The following is a 22,236-nucleotide window of genomic DNA, read 5'->3' on the forward strand; positions in this document are numbered from 1 at the left end:
AGAACTACCATACGACCCAGCTGGGTATCTATCCAAAGAGCTTGAAGTCAGCAATTCCAAAAGTCCTATGCACCTCAATGTTCATTGCAGCTTTATTTATAATAGCTAAGACGTGGAAGCAACCTAAGTGCCTATCAACAGATGATTGGATAAAGAAGATGTGGTATATATACAATGGAATACTACTCAGCCATAAAAAAGAACAGAATCGTCCCATTTGCAACAACATGGATGAACCTTGAGGGAATTATTATGTTAAGTGAAATAAGCCAGATAGAGAAGGACAATCTCTGTGTGACTCCACTCATATGAGGAATTTAAACATGTGGACAAAGAGAACAGATTAGTGGCTACCAGGGGAAAGGTGGGGTGGGGGGGTGGGCACAAATGGTGAAGAGGTGCACCTACAACACGACTGACAGACAATAATGTACAACTGAAATTTCACAAGATTGTAACCTATCACTAACTCAATAAAAATGTTTTAAAAAATTAAAAAAGAAGAAATCACCTCCATCAGATCTTATTTAATATGTTAATAAAGAAGCACATAGACTACTATTATCCCAGACTTTCTAATACTTTCAAACTATATTTCAGTGTAATTCGTTTCTTTGTCATCCCACATATTTTATTTTATAAATATGTTTAAAACTTGTTTAACAAGTTTAAAACTTGATCCTGACACTCGTTAGGATGGTTATTAAAAAAAGAAAGAAAGAAGGAAAATGGCAAGTGCTGGTGAAGCTGTGGAGAAATTGGAACCCTGTGCCTTGCTGGGGGACGTAATATGGTGTGGTCGCTGTGGGAGACAGTTTGGCGGTTCCTGAAAAAGTGAAACAGAATGACCCTATGACCCAGCAGTTCTGCTCCAAAGTGTATGCCCCAAAGAATTGAAATCAGAGAGTTAAACACACACCTTACACACAAAAGTTCATAGCAGCATTATTCACAACCCAAAGTGGAAACAACCCAAGTGTCCATCAACAGATGAATGGATAAACAAAATGTGGTATATTCATACAATGGACATTATTCAGCCATAAAAAAGAATTAAATTCTGACACCTGCTACAACATGGATGAACCTTGAAGACCTTATGCTAAGTGAAATAAGCCAGATACAAAAGGACAAATATTGTAGGAATCCAGCTATGTGAGGAACCTAGAATAGGAAAATCCATAGAGACAGAGAGGAGAATGGTGTTGCCAGGGCCTGAGGAGGGCTGCAGATGGGATGGGGAGTTATAGTTTAATGGGTATGGAGTTTCCATTTAGGATGATGAAAAAGTTCTGGAGATGGATAGTGGTGATGGTTGTACAACATTGTGAATGTAATTAATGCCACTGAGTTATGCTCTTAAAAATGGTTACAATGGTAAATTTTCTTTATGCATATTTTACTACAATAAAAAAAATCAACCTTTGTTCTGAGAGGGGGTTCAAGAGACTCACCAGACTAGCAAAGGGATTCCTGGCCGACCAGGGCCGCATCCCTGCCGCAGGGAGAGAAGCGACAGATGCTGGAGACCAGCAGCCTGTGGGGAGTGAGGTCCCAGGGTCTCCAAGGCCGGCTGGAGGCTCTGCCAAGAAGGGAAGGATCTCCTCCAGCTCCCAGAAGGGGAGGGGTGGCTGGGAACACATGAGCACATCACACTGTCCCCACGTGGGGACATCAGCCTCTCGCAGCCACCCTCCTCGCACGTCGACTATCACACTCCGTCCTAGCCGACCCTCATAGCACGACTTTCAGTTGCAGCATTGAGCTCCTATCTCCTGCCCTGATCTTGGCTGCAGACAGTGCCCTTCAACCCTGCGGTGACCTGGGGTTCTCCTGCTGACGGCCTGGGAGCCGCCGGCCCTGGTCCTGATTTCCTCTGGCCAGTTTACTTCTCCTCTTGGACTCATGTCTGTGGTTGCTGCAGGTCCCTTCTTCTACTTTCTGCCTCTGCAAGGGAACCTAGGGCCACAGGAATGGCCAGTAAGAGAAGCCTGGGGGCTACTTAGCCAGAAAGAAAGTTGCACGAATTTTCAGCACCTCTGGGTGAGAGAGAGCAGTCTGCCGTGCCGGTTTTCTCGGGGCTGGCCGCCTAGCTGGCCCCTGGTTCACACGTCGTGCTGTCAGAGCCACACAGTGTTTCTGGTCCCAGCTGGGAGGAGGTTGCACAATCTAGTGACAATTGCCAGTTGAACGGCTCGTCCAGATTATCCCGTCCACCTGGGCCAGCCTGAGCCTCCCAGCGTGGACTCACTTTCCTACTTGAGTTTCTCAATCTGTAAGTGTTGGCCCAGTTCACATCTCCAGTGTAAGTGAGGAAAAACGGATTGAAGAAGCAACCCCCAAATTCCAGAAAAAGATTTTGTATTTATCAATAATAGATACAAAGTAAATGTAAGATATTGAAAATGAATAATTTATAATCATTTTTATGTTGAAAAAATGTTCTATAATATATTTTTAATTGACAGGACAAATAGGTCTTAAAACAAGATTTGAAACTCAAGGCACCTCATGAAATTGTTGTGTAACATAGAAACCCATCATTTACACATCATTTCCAGACCACTGGGTTTATCTATTTAACACCAAGCATTTTTTTATCTAATGATTTTCATTTATTACATTGTGTTTTGAAAAGATCACTTTGGCAGCCAGGGCCACATGTATGGTTGTGTACATTGTACACTGCACAAGGACATAGATTTAAGGAAATATCATTCACATCATAGACCTCAAAGATTTGGTTTTTCTTTTGTTTTTTTTTCTGGTGAGGAAGGTTGGCTCTGAGCTAACATCTGTGCCAATCTTCCTCTATTTTTTGTACATGGGATGCTGCCACAGCATGACTTGATGAGTGGTGTGTAGGTCTGCACCTGGGATCCGAACCCATGAAACCTGGGCCACCAAAGCAGAGAGCGCAAACTTACCCACTGTGCCACTGGGCCGGCCCCTAGATTTGTATATTTATTAGGAGCGTTTCCAGCAGATGGCCGTAAAGGGTGTTCTAACAAAATCAGGGAAGTGTAAAGTATCTTGAGGAAGGGATGTCTTTTTCAAATTTGCACAAAGGTACCTATCGGCCAGCTGTGGGCTTGTTGGCATGGATCCGAGGACAGAATTGGGGGCAGGGAAACCATTTAGACACCTGTAACAATTAGGGTGTCTGGCTGGCAAGAGAAGCGAGCCTTCACTCAGGCAGTGGCAACAAGCGTCGAGAAAAGGGGGCAGAGGTATGTGAGATTGCCTAGGTGGGGAGGGGATGGGGGCAGGTAGGGAATGACTCCCAGGTCTCTGGAGGCGCAGTCAGTCCCAAGGGCAATGGGAGGAGCAGGGGCGGGGGTTGTGCTTTGGGTTTGGAGATGTGGTGAGTTTGGTTTCCCTGTGGGATGCCCGGGAGAGGCTGTCCTGGTGCCGTCACAGCAGGGCTGGATGTGCCTCTCTGGTGGCGTGGGCAGGCACGTGGAAGCTGGAGCCGTGGATGGATTCGATTTCCCCAGAAGACTCCATAGCCCGAGCAGAGCAGAGGGCCCAGACAGAGCCCCGGGGGCAGCACCACCTATGGGCAAGAGGACAAGCAGGAAACGGCTGGGCAGGAGACAGTCTTGAAGGAGTGGCCGCTCCATGCCCTCTGTCCCCACTCTCCATTTAATGCGGTGTTTCCCATCTCCTGTGGGCTGGGATAGCCAGTGTTGGTTTAGATGGTGTACAAAATGAGAGGACACAGACTCCTCCACAATAATGTGCTTGATGAGCTTTCCAACATCCCTTTTGGCTACAGAAATAATTTTCTGTTACTACCAGACTCTCAGCTATAATCCAGATGGTTACTATTGCTGGAAGTGTGACTTCCGAGAAGTGAGAGGTTTGTATGGAAGTCTATAGACTTCCATGGAATTCACCACTTAGCGGAATAATGATCTTCCCACAAAATTTGCAGCGAAATGAATTTGTACTCTACGAATCTCATTTTCCTATTGATTGCCAATAGAAGGATACTTGTGTTCCCCAGATCAATAAAACCACTCAAAAATGTAGCAAACTTTTATAGTTCATGTGAGTGTATTGTCATAATAACATTTCAAAATATTAGTAATGGTTAATGTTATTTCAGACATTTAAATGGTGAAGTCCTTGTTCCAAGAAGTGTTCAGACTAAACAGCCAACAGAGAAAAGAACTCCTTGGTCTCGATGTTCTTCTGTGTATTAGTAAGAAGTTTTGATCTCTAAAGAAAAAAAGTTCTACCTCTGCTTTTGCACTGGAGCACATAGTCAAGGTTTTCCTTCTTATAACTTATTTCAGAAGGGCTGGTCCAGAAGCCCAGGCGCACGCTCCTCACCTGAGGTGCAGCCTCGCCTGCGGGCCCTGTGTTGTGCCACCCGCTGGACCGCTGCCTCTAGTCTCTTCCTGTGCTGCCAGATTTCCCTCCTCTGAATCCAGTGTCTGTGCATCTCTCTGTTAGGCTGACAATAACCTGGCCTTCAGGGGCTGCTTGAAGGTCCAGGCGTATTGGGCTTCCCATTAGCCCTGCTGTCGTGCTGATGGCTAATTCGATGGACTTGGGAGAATGCCCGACTGCTCCATCTAAGTGCAGGTGACAGAGGCAGGCAAGTCATGGTCCAGGGGGCTCGATTAAATTCGATTGCTCAGAAGCTTAAAATTAGGAGGTTCCTTGACTTTGTCCCATCTAGACAAAGAGGTAAATGGAGTGTCCCTTCCTCCCAAGGGGAGGCCCCCACAATGAGCAGGGGCAGGAAACTCCTTCATATTGTGCGCAGTGGGGGCGTGCATTCTAACCTGGAGTCATCGAGCAAGCCTGTCTGTGACAGCTCTCTAGCGACAGCCTTTCACAGGTACCCTTTCTAAGAGAAGGAAAGGGTCAGGCAGCAGCCTGAAGGCAGCACGCCCCGTGACCTAATACAGCGTTAATGTCAGACTCTCCCCGTCTTCCCAGCGGCCGTGCTCCTACCTCTCAACCTGCAGCGCCCCAGTCTTTGACTCTGCAGACATGGTCACGCTGTAACAAACTGTTGGCAAACACAACATTCATTGCCTGATCACCTGGAAAACGGTGTGAGAATGAGTTTGCGGTGATTTAGCTCTTTTCATTATGGAAATGCCATATAAATATTTAACTACAGTGCTTATTTTATTCTAAGTTTTTTGTTAATCACATTTGCTTAGTCGATATGGCATACTTATGCCAAGGGGTTTTTTTTATTGCCATAGATTTTATGAATCATGGCAATTTCATGTGCTATTTTGTTTGAAATTAGGTTAATTGTAAAGACTCGTACAGAATCGCCTGTTAATCTTATGGTTTACATTTATGCCATGGTACCAGAAAATCCCTCAACACACACCTGCACAGACACCTGCACACACACTTAAACACACAAGATACTCATGCACACACGCACATACACACACTTTTTCTCCCACGTTATCAGTGAGACAAGACGTTGGCACGTTGCCTCTAGCTTTCTAAGGGAAGTTCTTTTTCTTTAAAGGCTCATTCATACTTTTGGAAGCAGACAAATGTGATTTAGCAGAACATCCTTCTAAAATTGAGGAAGAAAAAAATAAGAAAATAAGACAAAGGGGGGAAGGGGGAAAGCATACAAATGGTGTAAACCAATTCTATAGATTTTTTAAATTTTGAGTCAAAAATTGGGTAGCACGTGAAATGGTTTTGGGAAAATTCTTTTTTACCAACTTGTTTACATTGACGAAGTGACATGTTTGTTAAAGTCAGAGCCATGCTTAAGTCCTGAGGGGTATGTGGGAAACCCTTGGGCCCCAGCCTACCTTCCTTCCCGGGTCTCACAGGATGCCTATTAGGAACTCACTTCTCTGGTTAAGCATTTCCTCCTCCCGCAGTATAAGTGAGTTCTTCCCATCCACTTTCGTTTAGGACAGGAGGGACCTGGGGTCTCATGTGAAGAGGAAAAAGAGATTCTGAAAAGGGTCCCAATGGGTACCAAAGACAGACTTCACCTGTGTCATTAATCTTCATAGAGATGGTCCTGCTCTCTATAGAATGAAGGAAACTTAGGTCCTATGTTAGAGTTCTGTTTTGGTCAGGATTAACTTCTGCTAACAGTGGCTTAAACAAGAGAGTTTCTCTCTCGTAAAAAGAAGTCTATAGAAGACAGTCCAGGTTGATAAGAAGGCTCCACTGTCATAAGAGATTCAGGTCCCATCTATCTTGTTGCTCTATCATTTATGACTTCTTCCTCTTGGTCAAAGATGGCTGCTCAAATTCCAGCCATCATGTCCCTAGTCCACCAGTAGAAGGGGACGAAGGGCACAATCCCTTCATTGATGGACACTTCTCAGAGGTACCCTACAGCATGACTGCTTGCCTTTCATTGGCCAGAACTTAGTCACGTGACCACACTTATCAACAAACGAGGTTGGGAAATACTGTCTTTGTTCCTGTGGTTATGGGTGCAGCAAAAAGAGGTCCATATATAAGGAAGCTGGGGGAGAATTCATGTCAAGGGATAACTAGAAGACTTTGCCACAGGACCATATATCAAGTCTTGCTAAAATATCTTACTTGTCTGTGACCTGAGTTCTTTTCGGCCTTCTGCATTTTTTTTCCAGGCCCAGACATAAAACTCACAAATGAATAAATGTGATCAAACTCAAAGACAATTTCCAAAGGAAAGCTTTAGAAAGCTCCGACCTTTTTCTGTGATTGCCTGTTAACTCCCCCTTGTAATTTCAGCTGAAATTCTAGAATTGGCTGGGAATGCCGCAAGGGACAACAAGAAGGCGCGGATAGCGCCGAGACACATCCTGCTGGCTGTTGCCAATGACGAGGAGCTCAATCAGGTAGGTGTGAAGCCTGGAGACAGGCCATGGGATGGGTTTGCCAAACACACACTGCACCTGGACCCTGCTGCTTACAAACCGTTCCTGCCTCGGTTCCCGGCACTTTTATACGAAAGAATTCTGATCATACAAGAGAAGAACAAATTCTTCTAGCTAGGTCATTCAGAGTGAAAAGAAAATTGCCTCTGGAATAGGTACCATCATATGTTCTGGATCTTGCCAGGCCTTTTCCTCTTTAAAAGCAAGCTCTGTGTGTGGCTGGGGAACGCGCAGCACACACGTTATTCTCTTTACAGTTTCTTCACCCAGGCTTTCTTGACTATTTATTCTGATGAGGGCAGGAGAGTGCTTCCTTATATATTAGAACTGACCCCCTATATTTCAGAACTGACTCCAGAGTGGAGTGAATCCCCCCTAAGGATGTGCAAAGTGGCAAATAAATAGGATGAGAACTTTTATTTATATTTATTTTTTAATCTCTTTCTTCTCAAGCTGTCTGTGGTGAAGAATCAGTTCTCATTTTAAATCCATCGTGGACTGATAGTTTCCAAAAGTACAATTAAAAAAATTTCTAGAAAAATAAAAAACGAAAACATACAAACTATAAACCATAATTTTTTGTTATTAGATCCAACAGAAGTACAATAATTCTGTCAGTTTGCTATAAGAGTTTCTAGACTCTTCCTTGTGTTTTTGTACTTCCTTTGTCACAGACAGGTAACTAACAGTTTGTGGACCAGCCCTGGTTGCAGACCATACTTTGAGTAGTGCCATTTAGGATGCGCAGAATGTATTCGTGTGGTGGCACATGTCAATTAGTGAGAGGAAACAGATCATTTGGGAGGTGCACGGTCAAGCATGTTTAACCGATGGAATGCATGATCCAAAGAGCGGAGACCACTGGTCTGTTGTTAAGTGGGTCTAGCCTGAGCATTAACCTTTGAACCTAGTTTCGTCAAGCTGCGCTCCCTGCATGTGAAGCTCTTTATCCTCTGTTATGCCTGGAATGCCAGAGCCCTGGACAGCATCCCTGGTTTCAACCTCTATACCCCTTCATTTTGCTTTGCTTGTTTGGCTTTCTGTACAAGATCACAGCTTGCCTTGATCCCTACAGAGACACGCTCTACGAGTGAAACGAGAAAGCCAATTAAACGGCGTACTCTGCAGTATCTTCCAAAGGCAAAGACCAGATTTAACGCTTGTTTTGCCAGCCGTTAGAACCGTATTGAATCCAGAACCAGCAAGCTGTTCGCTGTCCAAGCTCATGCGTTTTCTCTCTTCAGCTATTGAAAGGAGTGACCATCGCCAGTGGAGGCGTTCTGCCCAGAATTCACCCTGAGCTGCTGGCCAAGAAGCGAGGGACCAAAGGCAAGTCAGAAACTATCCTCTCCCCACCCCCAGAGAAAAGAGGAAGGAAGGCCACGTCAGGCAAGAAAGGGGGCAAGAAATCCAAGGCTGCCAAACCACGGACGTCCAAAAAGGTGAGCGCGGCTGCATCTGTGAGCGTGGGATGCTCAGAGCGGGGGGAAAGTCGAATGATCAAGAGATGAGGGTGTAGCCAGCACCGCTGAAGGACTGGGGACTGCTTGGTGCTGGGAGAAAAGCACAAGAAGGTGTATGGAGAAGAATAAAGGGCCCTTGAGACTAGAGCTCGAATCCTTAAGCAGGATCCACTAGAGGTTCCCAAACCCAAAGCGTGGGTTGGTCTTCATGTTTCCAGATCCCTTCCACTGCCCCCAGCAAAACCTGCCGTGAGAGATGATAGCCCAGAAATTTCTTTGCATTTCCCTGCAGAGCTCCCTGTTACATCCTGAAAACCCTCCCGTCTCCCCTGAATAGTTGCCTGAGGTCAGCCGGTGGAACTTCAGGTCTTCAGAGAGTCTATATGCTGAGGAGCTGTAGCTCAGATGCCATTTGTGGCGTGATGCTTCCTGTGCTGCCCAGCACGGTGACTGCTAGCCACATGTGGCTATTTAACTTTGGGAATTAAAATTAATGAAGAGTAAATCAAATTAGAAATACAGTTCCTCAGTTGCACCAGCCACATTTCAAGTGCTCAAAAGCACTGAGCAGCACGGGCATGGAACATTTCTCGGATGGTGGAAAGTTCTATTGGACAGTGCTGCTTCAGAGATGGTCAGATTTTCATTCTACCAACCTCCATGGTAACACAAAAGATTGTACGAGTTTCCCCCACTACCCCCGAGCCCCGGGGAATCCTGGGGAGAAGAGAAGTTGAGCAGTGTGCTGTGAATGGCCCCACACGGTTCTGACGCTTGTCATAAGGAGCAGGTGTTGAAAAGAGCAGAATCACGTGCCGTGTCCAGGGTGCCCTGTAACACACTGTAGTTTTGGCGGGACTCTTGTCTTTCCCTCATATTGCTGTCTCTTGCTTCCCTCCGTCAAAAACAGCAGAACTTAATGCCTGACCACGTCCTTTCCCATCCAAGTTGCTGGTAGCTGTGGGAAGAACTTAATAAAGCCGCTTTGGGCTTTCTCTGGATTATTTTCCATCTGTCATTCTGATTTCTACCCATAGTCCAAACCGAAGGACAGCGATAAAGAAGGAACTTCAAATTCCACCACTGAGGATGGGCCAGGGGATGGATTCACCATCCTGTCTTCTAAGAGCCTTGTTCTAGGGCAGAAGGTAATAAAGAGAATCGTAATACACTGTAGTAAAATAGCAGTGCGTGTCTATAACCTACTGTTTACAGCAATGGTGCCTCCTCCATCCCCCGCTCCCCTAATACGGCTTTCACTCTAGTCTTGAATTATTCATTTTTAAGCTAAAGAGCTACGGCAGTGTCTGCGTTCGTTGTGAGATTAAACAAGCTCTTTAGCACTGAGAATTGTTCATGCTGACATTGGTCAGCCAAAGTAAGCGTAGGGAATCTTTCTAGTCACTAGATGGGATGGCATTACTGGTTTTTCTGGGAATTCCTTATGCTCCAATTATTTCTGTGCCCACCAAAAAATCCATAGCCTGCTATCTCCAGCAGCCTTTGGGAGGGCTGCCTTCCATGGTTCAATGTCATGTATCAAAGAAAGAAAATGGGAATATATGTTTCTTGAATATCCCCGGTGTTAGAAATAAATTATTTGCCAATAATTCAGTCGGCTTGCCTTTCACAACAGCAGAAAGAAAACAAACAGGGCTATACATTTGAACAGCCTTCAGCAGCACAGCAGCCGTCCAGCCAGACATGCAAATAATTCATTCCCACAGGCGTAAAGTTTACGGAACAGATAATTTATCTACCAGTCAACTAGGGCTAAAATAAGATACATGAGGACACAGTCAGTTCATCATATCTTTGGTAGCTGAATGTCTGCAGCCTGACAATAGTGTGAGCCTCTCTTGAAGCCATTTGGAAGGGCATGTTAGAAAGAGCAAAAATGTGGCAGATTCCTACTTCATCTCTGATGAAAGCAGGGAACCGCAGAGGTGGCATTTCTGTCCCCTCTAAGGGCTGTCCAGAGTTCCATGGTGATTAGCTCTCTCTCACTTCTCTAGGGGAGCAGAAAGCTCTTGCTCACATGGGGAGATGATGGTGAATGCCCTCCATTCCGCTCAGCCATGATCGTATGGGGTAGCATTTCACTAGTGTAGCCCAAGACTGTGGTCCCCATACGGCGGGGTGGCCAGGTAGGTCAGAATCCCGGAGCCCATCGCTCCTCTCCAGCAAGGTGGTCCCTGCACCCAAAGGTCTGTACTGAGGGGAAAGGAGAGAGCAAGCCCTGGCTCCCTCACAGGAGCTACTCATAGTCACCGACACCGGGTCACCCAGATTGGGAAGCAAAGGCATAGCTATAAGGACAGAAAGAGGAGGGGAGGTCCCATTCCTACTCCTGGAAAGGGGCAGAGCTGTTACCTGCTCCTAGCCTCAGAGTGAAAATCCCATCCATTGAGCTCAGAAGAGCACACTGAAAACTGAACACCTGGGAAATGAGACGGTTGCTCTGTGAGCAGCCCTTTCTGTTGACATTCGGCATAAACAACTGAGAGAATTAACAGGCGTGAGGTAAAATGTCAAGATTTCTAATAGGATTTGATCCTTCCAACGCTCTCCATCTTTTCTTCCTGACACAGCTCTCCTTGACCCAGAGTGACATCAGCCATATTGGCTCCATGAGAGTAGAGGGCATTGTCCACCCGACCACAGCCGAAATCGACCTCAAGGAAGACATAGGTAAGGTCCTGAGACTTCGGTGGAGGCGCCATAGAATAGCCACTGTTCCGGCAAGTTCTTGTGAAGGCAGTCACTGTTAACTGGGTATCCCCAGCGTGGGCACCGTGTCAAACTCTGCCTTTGTATGCAGTTGAACAGCATTACTAGAGAATAGTTTTGTTTTAAATCTGCATACATTTTTGAAGTTTTCATTGAAGTATTATATAGAAACCAATCATTTGTGCACAGCGTGATGAGTTTTTCTCAGAGTGAGCACAACTGTAACCAGCACCCTGATCATGAGCAGAACCTTACCAGCACCCCAGCAGTCCCCCCCCAACTCACCATTCCCTCCGAGGGTCACCACTGTCCTGTCTCTGACAGCATCTAGGGGTGTCATCCGTTGCGGATTTTATATAGACGAAATCACACATTATGTCTTCTTTTGTGTCTAGCTCCTTTTGCTCAGCTTTGTGTTTGTGAAATCGGCCCATGTTGTTGAGTGTGGTGCAGGTCATTCATTTTCTTGGCTGTGCAGTATTCCACTGTACGAATATACCACAATTTGTTAATCCGTTCTACCATTGGCAGTATTTGGGTAGTTTCCAGTTTGGGCTATAATAAGTAATACTACCATGAACATTGTTGAACATGTTTTGGGTAAAACTTCACATAAGTTTTAAGCTTGAATATTGAGAATGCCATTGGTGAAAAGGAAACAGACATCTGGGAAAAGTTAGGTCGTCTGAAAGGCTATACCTTGAGTTCCTTTACAAGTGGATTGCCGCCCGTCCCACGAGTGGTGGGAGGAGTTGTCAGCAGGCTGGGCAGAGGAGCTTGGGAGGGTAAGCTATCAAGGGCACTAGAAATAATAGCCTCCTAAATGGTCACCATCTCACCCATGTTACAAGACGGCGGTGCCTTCAACTCTCCGATGAGAGAGTGAAGTGAGCAAAGGGCTTTCTCCCTGGATGCAGCGCTGGCCTCCAAGGTGGGTGATGCCGGGCGAGTGCTAGTCTCAGCCCTGGGTGGGAGCACAGAGGCCCGGGCTGCTGGGCTCACTTACACTTCCTTTTTGGCATCAGAGGCTACCTCCTTTGCTGAAAAGGAGATAGGACAGCACTGGGAGGATAAACATCATTACAGAGAAACAGGACTTCTATTGCAAACGTAGAGAAGGTCTCCACTCTTCAGACCCAGCCCAGGCCCTACCAACTGCCCTCACCTCCTCCTCTGTGGAAAGGCTCCCCCTAGTGGCCTTAATCTTGAGCTCTGTTTGGAAGTGTCCTAGCTTCTCATAAGCAAACAAGTTGCAGTGTTCCTGCTTTATCTATCGTACTTGCATTTTCATATCAGGAAAACAATAAAGATATTTCTCTTTTTTTAAGTGGTGTGGTAATGGTAGAATAGAAAGAATACTGATATTGGAGCAAAAACTCAAGCTCAGATCCCAGCAGTGGAGGTTCTAGAGCCAGCATGGGTCTGTGTCCTGGATTCTCTGAATCACTTCCTAACTGTGTGACTTTAGGCAGGTTTCTTAACCTCTCTGAACCTCAGTTTCCTCATCTGTAAGTGAAGATGACAATCATATGTGTCTCCTGGAGGTGCTGTGAAGATTAAATGAGGTATCACATGGATGGGGCTCAGCACGGTCCCGGGCTCCTAGGCATCTGATAAATGATAGTCTAGCATTGCTGAGTTGTTGGAAAGGGTCCCTCCCATCATGATTCCATTCTCCACTGCCATTGCCCAAACCACTCACCTGTGCAGATAAGGCCCTGACTTATTCTTTTTTTTTTTTTTTTTCCTTTTTCTCCCCAAAGCCCCCTGGTACATAGTTGTATATTCTTCGTTGTGGGTCTTTCTAGCTGTGGCATGTGGGATGCTGCCTCAGCATGGTTTGATGAGCAGTGCCATGTCCATGCCCAGGATTCGAACCAACGAAACACTGGACCTCCTGGAGCAGAGCGCGCGAACTTAACCACTCGGCCACGGGGCCAGCCCCTGATTTATTCTTTTTAAAGCATTATATGTTATTACAGAAAAGTTCAAGCATACACAAAAATAGCAGAAGAGTATAATTAAACTCCACTCACCCAGCTGCAATATCATCAACCCAAGACCATGTTTCTTTCAGCTCTACCCCCACCCCCTTTCCCCAGATGTCAGACTATTTTATCTGTGAATGTTTCAGAATGACAAGGGCTATTGTTTATCATGTGTGTGAGGAAGATTGTTGCTGAGCTAACATCTGTGCCCATCTTCCTCTATTTTATGTGGGATGCTGCCACAGTGTGGCTTGATGAGTGGTGCTAGGTCCACGCCCAGGATCCAAACCTGTGAACCCTGGGCAGAAGTGGAGTGTGAGAACCTAACCACTATGCCACCGGGCCAGCACCACAAGGGCTGTTTTTTCAATGACATAACCACAGTACCATTAGCCCAACTAAAACAATTAATATCATTAAATATCCAGTCCACGTTCAAGTCCCAATTGCATCATAAGTGTCAGTTTACTTTTTTTATTTTTACTTTTTGATTCAGGATCCAATTAAGTCCACACACTGCATTTGGTTGATAAGTCTCTTATTTCCCATAGGTTCATCTGTCTCTTCATCTCTTTCTCTCTCTCTCTTTTTTTTACTTTTGCAATGTATTTGTTGAGGAAGCCAGGCCCTTTTCCTAGGGGGTTTCCCACGGTCTGGATTTTGTTGATTGCACCCTCCTGGTGTCATTAAACATGTCTCTTCTCTGTCTTTCTTGTAAGTTGGTAGTTGGATCTAGAGGCTTAATGACGTTCAGGTTCACACATTTTGTTAAACCCACGTGGTCAGTGATGGAATGTCTTCTGTCAGGAGACTGTCTCCCCGCCATGCTCCGTCTCCGGGTTTGTCAAGATGGGGCTGTTCTCATGCAAGCGTTCCATCTTCATTTCTCCACTGGAGCTTCCGCAGAGAGACAGTCTCGCGTCATGTCTCCAGGCTACCTTCTGCTTAACCGCTTCCTTCCTTCAGGAAAGGGGTGGACTCACTTCCCTTTGACATGGCCCCATCCAGCCCTGCCCCGAGGGCAGAGAGGAGCCACTCAGACCTAGTTTGCCTGGAGCCAGCGGGAACCTGGCTACCAGCTGCCCTGCCCAGCCTTCTCCAGGCTTCTGTGACCCAGCAGACCAACGCTGGCCGGGAGTCGGAGGGCCAGAAAGGAGACTGAGAGGCACTTGGCCTAGCCCGTGATCACCATTTCCACGTAGTGTCACTGAAACCCAAGCACAGTCATGAAGAAACCCCCTCCCCACTCCTAGAATAGACATTTTTCCTAAATGATCTGCACAATGTACTGTGGCCTCAAAGTATACTTGAGTGTCTGAGTGTGGAGCCCAGCCTCTAGGGAAGCCTCTGAACTGAATAATAAATAATAATAATAACAACAGCAACTAATAACCATAGAGAGAGCTGAGACTTGCCCAGACATCCAGATCACCAAATTCATAAGAAGAAAAAATACCTCATCCCCGACTCGAGAGCAGGCCATCCTAGTCTGGACAGAACACGCACATGTCATCTCAGAGGCCTGAGGTGCACAGAGGTGGAGTCCTGCCAGCTCCCGGGGGTCCACATGGCCTCTGGAAGCCCAGCCCAGAAATAGTGAGTAGGAAATTGAAGACTTGAGGGCTCTCCCAGCAGGACCGTGGTCATGAGATGGGAACAGGACCCCAGAGCTCTCCACCAGACGTTCCGGCTGAGCCATCTGTCACCTTAGGCATGAGTTCCCCATGTGGCTGCATCCCCACCGGTGGCCCTGGGACCACGGAGGAGCTGGTGACTAGAGGCAGGCTGCAGGGTCTGTGAGCTGCTCCCAGTGTGGGGAGCTGCCATGAAATTCGGACACATTTAACCAATACAACGTGGGTACTGAACCCAGAGAACTCAACACTAGAGCCTCAGCTTTTTAAAAAGATCACCTTTAGGATTCATGCTGGCAACTGCTTTATGGCGAAATCACCCCCTAAAACGTTCCTTTAAAACCATTTCTAAAACTAGAATCTAAGTTTCTAAGACTAGAGTCTAAGTCCTGCTGGGCAGAGGCCCAGAGACCCTGCCACCGTGGCCACTGGCAGCCAGTCTCTCAAGTGCAAAGTTTGCTTCCTACTTTCTAGGCATGATTGGGTTGTTTTTTTAAGGCCTAGCAAAAATATGTCAAATAGTATAATTAATGACACTGAAAAGAGCAACTAGAATGGCTTCCCGTTGTTCTCCTTCACAGGTAAGGCCTTGGAAAAGGCTGGGGGAAAAGAGTTCTTGGAAACAGTAAAGGAGCTTCGAAAATCCCAAGGTCCTTTGGAGGTTGCTGAAGGTAAGAGGGGAGCTGGGCCACACCCCCGCACGGCCTCCCCACCCTCCTCTCCAGCAGGATAGGCTTCATGCCCATTCAGGTTGCAAAGCAAAATATGCCATAACTAATCAGAAAGCTGTTTTGGCGTCTCTTAGATAATTTGAGGAGCCCATGGAGATCATTTCATATACTTCGGGGACTAGAAAGCATCTGGATAGTTCCAGTCAGTTTGCATCAGATCATCCAAAAATGGTCTGGAGCTACTGGATAACTTTGTGTGTGTGGTAAAATGCACATGACATAAGGTCTACCATGGTAACCATTTAAAAGTCTACATACAATTCAGTGGCGTGAAGTGCACTCAGAGTGTTGTTCTGCCATCACCACTTTCTAGTGCCAGAACTTTTTATCACTCCCAGTAGAGCCCAGTTAAGCAGTCAGGCCCTCCCCTAGACACTGGCGACCACCAGTCTGCCTTCTGTCTCAATGGATTTCCTCTTCTGGACATTTCATGTGAGCAAGATTATACAACCCTGAAATATTGAGGAGGCTTCTTTCACTTAACATAATGTTTTTGAGGTTCATCCGTGTCGTAGCATGTGTCAGTGCTTCCTTCTTTTTTATGGCTGATTAATATTCCCTTTTTTTTGTCCATTCATCACTTGGGTTGTTTCCACCTTTGGCTGTTGTAACTAGAGCTGCTATGAACATTTGTGCCCATGTTTTTTTTGAACATCTGTTTTCAAGGCTACTGGGGAGCTTTTTGACAGTTGGGTCCAACTTCAGATCTGGGTTCCCACCCACACCACCCCCAGTGACCACCTAGTTGGTGCCAAGTGCCGCCCTGAAGCTGGGCCTCCAAAGACAGCCCCCACTCCTGCCCTCAGCACTGGACAGTCTGGAAAGAAAGACAGATAGATATACACGTGAGCACAGAGCAGGCAGAGAGGTGGGAACAGCACTGCTGAGCTCTGCCCTGTTGGGGGGCGGGGGGCAGGTCCATGAGGATGTAAGACCCACTTGGGGGCAGGGACATGGTGGCAGTAGGGCACTGTGTGTGAGAAAGCTCGGGTCATGAGCCAGCAGGGAGATGGCAGGTAGGAGAAAACAGCAGCGAGAGATGAGCCTGGGCCCATGGGCTGTGCTAAGATCCAGATCTGACCCTATAGAGACAAGACAGGCACCTTTGAAAGTTTAAGCCAAGGACTGTCATGATCAGATGTGATTGCTCGGAAAGTAATGGGGGCTGCCAGTGAAGAAAGAACAGGAGTCCACACTTTACAGTCTGCCCGTAGCACTCCCCATCCATCTAGCAATGATAGATAGAATTTCTTTAAAATTTTAAGACAGAGCCACACTGAACTATAAGATAAACGTACGTGTGGACAAGGATAGAAGAGCTGCACGCGGCAGCAGCTGGGCACGTCTGGTAATATGCAGGGCCATCTGCAGGTCACCTCTTACACGGTGACGGGACCAGAATCACCTCATGCTTGGAGGGGAGCAGAGCCAAGCTCACTGCTCAAAACAAGGGCTGGATAGAACTCCCATGGCCTTCACAGGAGCCGAAGCTCTGACCTCCATGCAGGACCATGGCCACTGTGAAATCTGTTTCCTCCGGTAGCAGAGAGCCCCTCACCCAGGCCTGGGGCCATGTTGCCCACTGGCTCAGCATGTGGATCTGCCACGTACCCCGTATGACCATGAGACAGAGCTCCGAATCGGCCATATGAGACTGGATCTGGACAGGGGTCTGGGGAGGGACCCAGCAACTGCCTGAGAGGGTAGGAAGGAGAGAAAACCAGCCCCCACATAGAATGGAGGCTCTGCCACACTTCTAAACCAAGTCCCAGAGGCAGACATGGAAGGTAGAGAGCAGTATTTAAAAACTACATGGCTGAGAATTTTCCAGAATGAAAGACATGAGCTCTCAGGTTGAAAATATTGAGTATAATAAATGAAAAAATCCAAAACCAGGCCCATTGTGATGACACTTCACAAGTTCAAATATCAAGAGAGACCTGCAAAGGAACCCAGGAGGAAAGGCTGATTGTTTGTAAAGACGGTTCTCCTGGGCAAAGAATGCCTGGAGGCGGGAAAGAAATATCTTCAAAGCAATGAGGGGAAAAAGCTGTCAACCAAGAATTCCACACGTTGCTATGTTATTATTCAAGAGGGAGGGTAAAAGATGCACAACTTCAGACATGCAGAATTTGAGTCAGAAATCCACGGCCCCTTGCTGAAAGGACTGCAGAAGCCTCACTGGAAGAAACAGAAGTGACTGCAGAAGGAGGAGGGGCTGCAGGAAGCAATCACGAGCTGAGACACTGGTGCACATCTGCTTGGTCTAAGTATCCACAGTCGGGCCAAGAGTGGAAAGAAGGGAATAGTGGAAAAAATACTGGAAAGAAGGGATTGGTGAGGTGAATCTGGAAAAGGGGAGACAGTTTCTCAGGTTTTAATATCATATTTCCTTGAGTTTTAAAACACTATCATTTGTAAGATGTGCTCTTACTGTTTATCCCATTAAGAAAGGATAAATTTCTTGGGCTGGCCCCGTGGCCGAGTGGTTAAGTTTGCGCGCTCCGCTGCAGGCAGCCCAGTGTTTCGTTGGTTCGAATCCTGGGCGCGGACATGGCACTGCTCATCAGACCACGCTGAGGCAGCGTCCCACATGCCACAACTAGAAGAACCCACAACGAAGAATATACAACTATGTACTGGGGGGCTTTGGGGAGAAAAAGGAAATAATAAAATCTTTAAAAAAAAAAAAAAAGAAAGGATAAATTTCCAAGATGAGGTGTCCAATAGTAGACCCCACATAAAGCCACGACACATTCAGTTTAAAAGCAAGCAAGGCCTGAACCCACCATGCAAAAAGGGCAGCCAGTCCACATCTTGACCTTGGCATTGGGTGGACCGAGGAGAAAAAAGCCTCACTAGAGAATCTGAACCACAAGTCGGTACTCCCACAGATTTGCAGCCAAATCCAGTGTGGCCCAAACATCTCAGGCAAAGAAGTTAGTGGAATATGACCCTGGACTGGTAGTGTTCCCTGGTGGCATAAAAGCAAATGCAACTTCTCTCTGGAAGAACTCGGCTCAGTCCAGGCTGACAGCGACTGTAAGGTGCATCCTGATTTCAGCCGGGAAGCGGGCTGAGACAGGGCTGGGCAGTGGCAGTGGAAATGAAGCAGATGGGTCTGGAAGAGACAAGTCAGAGGAAACTGACTGGTGGGTCCAGTGACAGAGATGGAGAAAGGGGAATTGGGTTTCGGGAGAGAATGATGATCTCATTGGGCACGTGTTGGACCTGGGGCACCAGACGGGGCACCAGGAAGGTCACTGAGGTGCACATCACTGGTAAGCAGTTGGTGAAAGCTGAAAAGAAAAATGGTTTGCAGATGGCTGTTTAGGACCCAGGGCTGAGCACCTCCTGCAGCAGAGAGAAGAGCACTGGGCCGGATGGGCAGGAAGAAGAGAAACTCTTGCAGGAAACTGAGGCAGAAGGAAAACCACGGTGTCTCCGAGACCAGTAGCAGCTTCCCAGTGGGGCAGGGGGACCACCCTGAAGCCCCCTTTCCCTGTGTGACTCTGAGAAGGTGTCAGTCCTTCCACACTGATGGCTCACCAGAGGGAAAGTTCTGGAAGCTCATTGCAGTAGCACTGCCATCCTCAGAGCACAGGTCTTCACCAGGTGAAGGTGACTCACCAGGTGACATCAATCATATCGGATAAAGAGTGTTAATAGAATAATAATTTTCTACCAAATATCAGTGTCCCAGTCCTTGGCCCCTCTAGAGAACACTATAAATCTTTACAGCTACAGCTGCGTTTTCCATTTCCAACTGTCATGGAAATAGTCGTTTTAGGCTGATGTGTGATCATGAAACTTTCAAAATCTAGTGTAAATAGAGGGCATCAAAGGAATGAGAGGCACGCCATTTTTTTCTTGATTAAATGTTTGAGTTAACATTGCCATTAGGAATATATTCCTCTTACTTAAAAATGACTTTACATTAAAAAGAATGACATTCAGCTGGTAACGTGATCATATTTTAAATATACGTCAACCCAGTCAACCCGGATAAGTCAACCCAGTTTGTGAAGAGCCAGAGTCTCTCCAGCATCTGAGAGCAGCCAGGGCCTCGGGAAAATTGCCCCCAGCAGGCGGGGCCAGTCCCCAGGGTACGGGGGTCTCTGCAGAGCAACCCCAGACTCCAAGGCCAGCAGGGATGTTCTGCTTCTGTCCAAATGTACACGGTCGTAGAGTCACCCCACTCATGACCGCTGCCTCCGTAGTAGTGGAGGCTGTTGGCTGATTCTTTCGCTCACTCCCTCCGTCAGAAGGCACGGAACATACAGGCTCAGCCGACAGACTGGGGGTGCCCCTGCACCCCCACGTGCAGTCAGAGCTTCTCCAACAGTGTGGATGTCGCTGGGAAACACTGCTCATAAACTAGGTGGGCATCATATATTTCAAATAAATCTTTCAAACCAACCCCACACACCGCTCCAGAAGGCAGCAGGCACACATTTATGTTACAAACGCTGCCCCCAGGGACTGTAGGCTGCCTAAACTGCCCCCAGCTCCCAGAGCCTGGCCACTCAGGAGGGCCAGGGACTCCCACTACACAAGTGGCACAGAGCCCCAGCTCCCCCAGGCGGGTGGCTTTGGAGTGAGCAGCACATGGCTGCAGCCACAGCTGCCCCAGGGGGCTGGAGAGTGGCCAGTGGGTCCGACTGAACCCCTCCTCTGGGGATCAACAGCCACAGGACTTCCCTCGAGCTCCTCAGCACCCACAGAGCTTATCAGCTGTGTCACTGGTGGGAAGTGGGTTTGGGGGAGTAAAAAGCAAAGTAAGGAGTATGATCTGAAATTATGGGATGAGGCTGGCAAAATTCAATTTCACCACCCATTTTGAACCCCTGCTGTTTGCAGACTCCTCGGGGATGTAGAGCTGATCAAAAGGCAGTCCCTGTCCGAGGGAGCATGCAGCCAGGTACAGCGGGTCCTAACATCATCAAGCACAGTCCTAGACCAGACACACTAGGTCAGGAGGTGTGGGTGGCCGGGGATGGACATATCTATTTGTTAAAAACCTAAAAGCCATTATATTGGTTTCCTGTTGCTGCTGTAACAAATTACCACATACCTAGTGGTTTCAAACAACACATGTTTATTCTCTCAGAGCTCTGGAGGTCAGAAGGCCACAGTGAGTCTTAAGACTAAAAATCAAGGTGCTGGCCAAGCTGGTTCCTTCTCAGAGGAGTGGTTCCTTGCCTCTTCCCGCCTGTAGGCTGCAACATCCCTTGGCTCCTGGCTGCATCACTCCAATCTGCTCTGTCGTCATAGGGCCTCCTCCCAGCTTTGACCTTCCTGCCTCCCCGTTACACGGGCCTGGGTGATTACATTTAGGGCTCGCCCAGATAATCCAGGATCACCTCCACATCTCAAAATCCTCCACTTAATAGCATTTGCAAAGTCCCTTTTGCCATGTAAGGTAGCATTCACAGGTTCCAGGGGTTAGGGCGTGGACATTTTGGGGAGGCTGTTCCTCAGCCCGCCACAGCCACCAGAGATGTTTCTGATGTGTACCTCTGGTTAGGAGCCATCGTCAGGAGGCAGCCTGACCTAGTGACTAGCTGGCAGACCGTGTGAAAGTCACATGCTGCCACATCAGCACTGAACACGTTTATCTGAAGCTTGTGCCAACTGTCCAAAGCAACTGCGACACAGCTCCTGCTTTCTGGTAAACGTGCAGTCCCTGCTGGAAGCATGGAACATTGTCCAGCCAACTCCTCCACTGCTTCCTAGTCCCCCAGCATCTAAGAGGTACACATGACGTCCCACCTAACCCCCTGGCTTAAGGTGAAGGCATAGGAAATTACCTGGAGCATTTCTCTCTCATGTCCCAGCTGCCGTCAGCCAATCCAGTGGACTCGCAGCCAAATTTGTCATCCACTGTCACATCCCTCAGTGGGGATCCGACAAATGTGAAGAACAGCTTGAAGAGACCATCAAAAACTGCCTATCAGCAGCAGAGGACAAGAAGCTAAAGTCTGTGGCGTTCCCACCCTTCCCCAGCGGCAGGTAAGTGCCCTCCTCCAGGCGGGCGGGGGGCTCTGAGTCTGGGCCTCTCCCTGGGCACCAGCTGCCCTCCCCTTATTCACACCTAGTCTGCTCATTCTAGAAGACATAACCAAGGACTGCCAGCGCAGCCAAGCTTGCTGACCAGGTGACAGGGCAAGAAACCCAGTTTCCATCCTTCAGAACACAGGGAGAGGGCAGCTTTGGAGAGCACGGAGGGCAGCTTGTTTTCTGAGAGTCTGCCGTGTTCAAAGCCCACGCTCCCACCTGCTGTCCCTGTCTAGGACACATGATCAGAGAAGACCAGGCTCAAAGGCCTGCCGCTCAAAGTGGTCCACGGCCAGTAGCAGCGACCCCACCCCAGACCTATGGTCTCAGCATCCCCAGGGGATTCCTGTGCTGCTCCAGGGGGCAGGAGAGCCAGGAGGCTGAGGCTGTGACAAATACACGCCGAGCAGTGGAAGGTTCTCACCGAGGGTTTGCTTTGGGAGGTTAGGATAAATGATTTTTTGTCACAAACCCCCACTGGGTGCAAGAGCAGCATTTCAGGGAAATAATGAGGCTCTCTGTCCTCACATGCAGCATATCCTCTCCCTGCACGCTCACAGCCAAAGCGAGTCACTGCTTTAATTTTGAACGCCTTCTCCCTTGAGAGATGCCCCTCTAACACAAACATGGTTTACACTCTAAAGAGTCTGTTTGGAGCCGTGGAAAGGCTAAGAGGGAAATAATGAGTCTAGCCTCCTGCTGTAATCCTACCTCACCCTAAGCAATTGGTGCTGGGTCTCCACAGCCCGGGCCCA

At 47.7% G+C, this 22,236-nt stretch overlaps 1 protein-coding gene across 2 annotated transcripts in view; it reads left to right on the forward strand.

Annotated features, from left to right (window-relative positions):
- The window catches only part of MACROH2A2 (macroH2A.2 histone), a 50,858-nt gene that overhangs the window by 26,544 nt on the left and 2,078 nt on the right, over positions 1-22,236 (forward strand). Inside the window, exons 3-8 of one of the 2 annotated variants that reach the window (XM_008517692.2) lie at positions 6,733-6,839; positions 8,123-8,320; positions 9,379-9,489; positions 10,933-11,032; positions 15,275-15,364; positions 21,262-21,436. In XM_008517692.2, the coding sequence (XP_008515914.1) occupies positions 6,733-6,839; positions 8,123-8,320; positions 9,379-9,489; positions 10,933-11,032; positions 15,275-15,364; positions 21,262-21,436 (781 nt within the window). The remainder of the gene's footprint in view (positions 1-6,732; positions 6,840-8,122; positions 8,321-9,378; positions 9,490-10,932; positions 11,033-15,274; positions 15,365-21,261; positions 21,437-22,236) is intronic. The other variant, XM_008517693.2, reaches the window with a different exon arrangement.

Source organism: Equus przewalskii, chromosome 1 (assembly GCF_037783145.1).
Source record: "Equus przewalskii isolate Varuska chromosome 1, EquPr2, whole genome shotgun sequence".
Classification (NCBI taxonomy): Eukaryota; Metazoa; Chordata; class Mammalia; order Perissodactyla; family Equidae; genus Equus; species Equus przewalskii.